We start from the raw sequence: 6,215 nt of genomic DNA, 5'->3' as shown, positions 1-6,215 counted from the left end.
AAAAAAATGTGTACACATGACTTGTATTCATCTTTTGTTATTGGTATATATTGAATATTACAATTTTAATACAGTTTTTTTCTTTCTTAAAATGTGTATATATTTTTTTGGTACCCTCTGTATATTCTCAAGACAAGTCCTTTAATAGATAAATGATTTGCAAAAATTTTCTCCTTATCTATAGCTTATATTTTCATTCTCTCAATGACTTTTGAAGAAAAGAAATCTAGTTTACAGTTTGTTCTTTTATGCATCATGCTCTTTGATGTTGTATTTAAGACATTTTGCCTAGCCCAAGCCAAAATGACTTTCTCCTTTGTTTCCTTTTAGAAGTTTTATACTTTTAGTTTTACACTTGGGTCTGTGATCCTGTATGAGTTAATTTTGTATATACTCCAAGGTGTGGATTGAAATTCATTATTTTGCATATCGATAACGAATTGTTCTAGCTCCATTTGTTAAGATTATCTTTTCTCCATTGAAGTGTTTTTGCACCTTTGTCAGAAATCAGTTCTATAATATAAATTTTATATAATAAATTGGAAAAAGTTTTTATTTGTTAACTTTTGTGAAATAAGCTTTATAAATAAACTTATAAAAGCCTAAATATTCTAAAAATTTCATCTTATCACAGTCTTTCTTGGAAGTGTACCTGTTAGAAAATGAATTAAAAAACAACAACAACATTTTCTTTGATTTTTTTCTATAGGTTTTTAGACTTTTAAGCAAAGAATAGCATTTTAAAAAGTATGTTTAAGAATTGAATTATATTCTAGGTAGGTATTTAGCAAATTAAGGTTGATGGTTGTAATCTTATTAAATATTTGTATTCTGTAATTTGAGGTGGTTGATGTCACTTGGCGATATTCTTGTAAACATGAAGAGGTAATCGCCAGAAGAACTAAGATTAAAGAAGAAGTACTTCGAGAAACTATTAATGGACTTAATAAGAAGGTATCTGATGGGCATTTATCATTTTTGCGAGGAGATTTGAAATTTTTCATAGAATCAAGAGCCAATTTTTAACTCTTAAATTTTAAAAATAGCATTATTTTGCAAGCAAAAATATTTTAATATGTTAAATGTCTTTTTGTTCATTGAAAATTTTGATGACTCATTTTAAATATTGTGTTTTTTTACCTTAAATTGTCACATCTCTTAAAGTTCAGTGAAAGAAAATTTCAACATCTGTATTTAACATAAAAAATATGTTGTCTTATTCACTGAAGTAATTATGTCTTGAATTAATAACACACACACGCACACACATACTGTTCGAATGTGGAAATTTCTGAAACAAGGCACAGGAAATTGTTAACAGTGACTACTTCCGAGAAGAAGACATGGGACTCCAAGAGGGTAGATTCAGGTTTTACATTATACCCCTTTGGTAGTATTGAAACTTTTTACTATATATTTATTTGGATTTTTTTCATAATTTAAAAAACAACTAATTTTGCTCTGGAAGGCAATTAGAATAGAGACGGATCACCTTAATCCAGTCAGTGATTGAGATTCAAGGTAAGGTTTCAGTCTATTTGGAATTTCACCTTCTAATGCATAGGCCTTCAGAGATCCTGATCTAATAAACTGGAGTATTTAGTACAGCCCCTCACCTTGACCTTGGAAGATGCTGAACTCCACTTTATTTACTCGCCAGCATTGTGTTTCTGCTCAAAATTCTGCTTTGTGTGTCAGCACTTTAGCCTCCATTTTGTGGTTGGCTTCTCAGCTTCTCCTCATGTCAGTTAATAATTGGCAAATGCCTGGAAGGGAAAGGGGGTGCAGTATGTTCACTTCACCTCAATTCTGTCCTTCCCCTGGGATCTTAGCTTCTTCAGTCCAGCCATGCTGGTAGCTTTCTGTTGCATTCAGACAGGTGTTTGCATGTGTGTGATTGTGTGTGTGTTTTCCCCAGCTTTTCTAGCTTTTCTCAGTGGGACAGTTGGTCTGACACAAGCTAATTTATCGTGGCCTAAAACAGAAGTTGCTGCCTCATTTTAAATCTAGGACAGTAAAGCTCATGGAGAGTTTGATATGGTTGTAAAATGATGTATTAACAAATTTTATGAAACTATTTTGAATTTTCCAGTGTCCTTTTTATTTTCCAAATAAATTATACATATGAAAATAAACTTGGTTGCTTCTTGCAAGATTCCCTTAAAATACAAATTTTTTAAGTATATTCTTACTTAGACAGGGACCTCTACATTCCCATAATCTTAATGACTTTTTTTTTAAATATGAATTTCAGAGGCAAATGTCTTTGTCAGAAAACAGAAGAAAAGAACTTCTTCAGAGGATAATTGTGGAGCTTGTTGAATTTATATCTCCCAAAACCCCTAAACCTGGAGAACTTGGTGGAAGAACATCTGGGTCAATGGCTTGGAGAGTAGCCCGAGGTGAAATGGGTCTAGAGGTACTTAATTTGTTACATCATGATAAGCTTCTCACTTTCCCGCTTTCTATGCTGTGCTCTTTATTTACTGAAAAATGTGTTGACCATGACCTTTCAGTTAACTTCAGAGCAATCACTAAAGAATGTAAACATTTGAAGAGAGCCAAAAATTGATTGACATAGTCTAATAACATACAAGAGTTTGCAAAACATTTTAAAATAGGATTTTTCTATTTACTCTAGGTGAATTTTGAGTGCAATATAACTTTTACTGAAGCACATACAGAAAAATGCACATATTATAAGTGATAAATGTACAGCTTAACAGATTTTCACAATTTGTAACCACCAACCAGAATAAGAAATAGACCCTCAGAACCTCAGAAACAACCAAGTTCCCTTTTAGTTGCTGCCTTGTACCGTAAGAGTGACAATTATCCTGGATTCTAATTAGTTTTGCCTGTTATTGTGCTTTACATAAATGGAGTAGTATTTATATACCTTTTGTGAATGGTTTCCTGGCTCTCAACATTAGTGAGATTCGTACTTGTTGCTGCATGTGTATGGTATGTTTATTCTCATTGTGGTATATTCCACTGTGTGAATATATATATATAACTTATCCCTGCCACTATTGATGGGTGTGTGGATTGTTTTTCAGTTTGGGCTATTAAAAGTTGTGTTGCTGTGAACATTCATATGCATGTTTTCAGTGAATATGTTTACACATTTCAGTTGGGTATATACCTGGGAGTGGAATTTCTAGGTCATAGAATGTGAGTATGTTCAGCTTTAGTAGATACTGACAAACAGTTTTCCAAAGTGGTTGTGCCAGTTTACCCTCTCACCGCAGTATATGAAATTTTTCCACATCTTTACATATAGTTGGTATTGTCTGTCTTTTTTATTTTATCAATTCTCATGGTTTATAGTATTTTGTGATTTTAATTTGCATTTTGGTAATGGCTAATGAAATTGAATGCCTTTTCTTTAAATTTGGGGATATCCTCTTCAGAAGTGCTTATTCAGGTCTTTCAGAATAAGATTTTAATGCATTTAGAAGAGCCCTGTTTTACCTTTTTTTTCCATAGGAAAAATGTTTAAAGAACAGTGGGAAAATAATAGAATCTGGATAATGCAGCTGGTCAGCGTGTTTATTTCTTATATCGTATTTGCATACATCTGATATTGGGGAGAAATTATTGCTGCTGGTGTGATTACTGTTGTCACACTTAGTTTAAAACATCTCTTGATTAACCTCCCCAAATTAAATTATGAGCAATGGAAATATAATGTCTATAGGAGGCCAGGTGAATAGCTCTGTAATAGACAGTAAGAAAGTACAATAGACTGTCCCTGCCCTTAAGGAGTTTAAAGTTGACTCACTAGAAAGTACTTTATATAAAGGTCTAAGATGATATGTGATGAAAAATGCTCGAAAGGAAAATAGCCCATCACAGTATTAATATCGACAGCTCCATACAAATTAAAGTTTTATATCTACTTTTTCTAAATTTGCCATTGTTGCAGCTCCCTTCTCCAGTAAAGGAATACGCGTATGTCCAAAAGGAGTGAATTATCCCCAGTAAACTTTGTTTGCTTTTTAATTTATCCCAGCATCTTTAGCAGGCAGTTGGAAGTGTTGGTGCAGCCATAGAATTACAAGATCTAAATTCAACAAATAATTCAAATCACTGCTGATGCAGTGCAAGTTACGAGTATAAATCTAAATGAAGCCAATTTAAAAGAGCTAATTTAATTCACAGCTGTGTTCAATTTAAAACATTGATATTATTTAGGTCTTCATTTCTTTTTCTTTTTATGGATGGGTGTGCTTCCTCTCGTGTGGCATGTAAGTTGATTAAACTTTAAAAATATGAATTGGGTCATATGCCCAGATTGTTTTCCTTTTGAAATTTTTTTTCGATTTCTCAATTACCGAAGACCATATTAAGGCCGTGGATTTAAAAAGTCATTTTCCTCTTTAGAAATAGATGTTTATTTTAAAAGTAAATTGAAAAATGTCAGTCCTAAAAAATTATGGAACTATACCTTGTAATGAGTTGGAAAAGGAAGAAAATATTGGCAATATCATTTCCAGAAAGAATAGTTTTAATCTTAGATTTAATAGATTTTATGAAATATTAAGGTTAGTCTTACTCCAGATTTTTTGTTCAGTTGCATACGTGATATGCTTTTCTTTTCCGTTTTGTAATTAGTTGTCCTTTGTAAAATAGTAGATAATGCTACTTGTAAATTTTATTTCCATTTGGTTTATGTCCAGGCTCTGAAAAATCTTTGTTATATATTTGTTTTGAAGTGTAGTATACTAATTGTAGTTATAATACCAATTTCCAAAAATGATAGACTGCTTTTTATTTTACCTTTATGGCAGTAGTAGTCACAGGTTCTACTAGGGAATATCTTCTTGTTCATACATTTAATGTTGACTGTTTTGTAATTTTGAGCGTGATATATGTGTATACATACACACACACACATATATTTTTCTCTGTCTCTAAGATATTTTATACTCTTAATTGATTCTTGTATATTTGTTTTTTATTGTTTAATAGCTAGTACCCAATGTTTAACAACAACAACAACAACAAAGCATTGCTCGCCATCCTGATTGATTAGTAAATACTGTAGCAAGATGTCAACACAGACTAGAGCCAAGGTGCATGATTTTGCCTTCCAGGGGACATTGTCTGGAGATACTTTGCTTGTTGCAGTTAGGAGGACAGATGCCACTGGCATCAAGTGGTCAGAGGCCTGGGATGCTGCTAACACAGGGCAGCTCCCACAACAAAGAATCATCTGACCTAAAATGGTACCATGCCCGTGTTGCATGTCTAAGGGAGGGGGACTGTTGTGTCAGTGGCACATAAAGATACAGGATAAATATATCATCTTTCTCAAACTTCAGGTTCACTCAGTGATTTTAGGATTTCTGAGAACTGTTTTATATTAAAACAAACATGGATTTATTTGGGGCTAGAATACAAAATTGGTCTGGAATTTTAAGGTAAAACGTGAGCTTTTGTAGTAATTACACAAGCTCCCAGGCACTGTCCTAGCTTAGGATATCAGGAAAGAACACTGATGAAATGGCTTTAGGTTGAGGCCTATAGGATAAGAAAGATTCAAACATATGGAAAGTAGGAAGAACAGAATAGGCAGTGGAGATGGCATGTGTCAAGACCCTGAGGCAGAAATGAGCTGGGCCTTTTTGAGGAACTAAAGGCAAGGTAGCGTGGTGGGAGCACAGAGGCAAAGGGAAGAGTATATGAGACCTGGTTAGAGAAGTAGGCAGGAGACCCATCACGTAGGGCCCTGCTGGCCTTGGTAAAGGTTAAGAGTTTAAGTACAGTGGGAAGTCAGTGGAGTGAGTTAAGCAAGAAAATGACATATCCCAATTTACATTTTTAAATAATCTCATTACTATGTGGAGTATGGATAGGAGAGGTAAAACAAAAAAACTGGGAGTCAATTTTAGGAGATGAACTGTAGTAGTCCAATAATTAGGAGATGATGGTGATGGTGGAAATGAAGAAAAATGAATGAATTCAGGTTGAACACAAAATCACAAAAATATAAGAGCTATAGTTTATGCTTCTTGTTTTCTCTCTAGTAGTGGTTGATGCTATATCAACAGTATATTGATCATATTTAACTTATTATAAAATATTTTCTGAATTTTTCAATGGCATCAATTTTTCATCTTCAAATTGAAAGAATCTCTTACCATTATACATAGCAGTTTCTCCTTCTCTCTCTCTCTCTCTCTCTCTCTCTCTCTCTCTCTCTCTCTCTC

General features: G+C 33.4%; 1 protein-coding gene across 1 annotated transcript in view; it reads left to right on the top strand.

Annotated features, from left to right (window-relative positions):
- Positions 1-6,215, top strand: part of NGLY1 (N-glycanase 1) — a 50,708-nt gene that overhangs the window by 35,777 nt on the left and 8,716 nt on the right. The window contains exons 8-9 of the mRNA XM_019628673.1: positions 844-954; positions 2,255-2,419. Coding sequence (XP_019484218.1) covers positions 844-954; positions 2,255-2,419 — 276 coding nt within the window. The remainder of the gene's footprint in view (positions 1-843; positions 955-2,254; positions 2,420-6,215) is intronic.

This window comes from Hipposideros armiger, unplaced genomic scaffold, assembly GCF_001890085.2.
Source record: "Hipposideros armiger isolate ML-2016 unplaced genomic scaffold, ASM189008v1 scaffold_804, whole genome shotgun sequence".
In the NCBI taxonomy this organism is placed as follows: Eukaryota; Metazoa; Chordata; class Mammalia; order Chiroptera; family Hipposideridae; genus Hipposideros; species Hipposideros armiger.
This window is presented reverse-complemented; position numbering and strand designations above follow the sequence as displayed.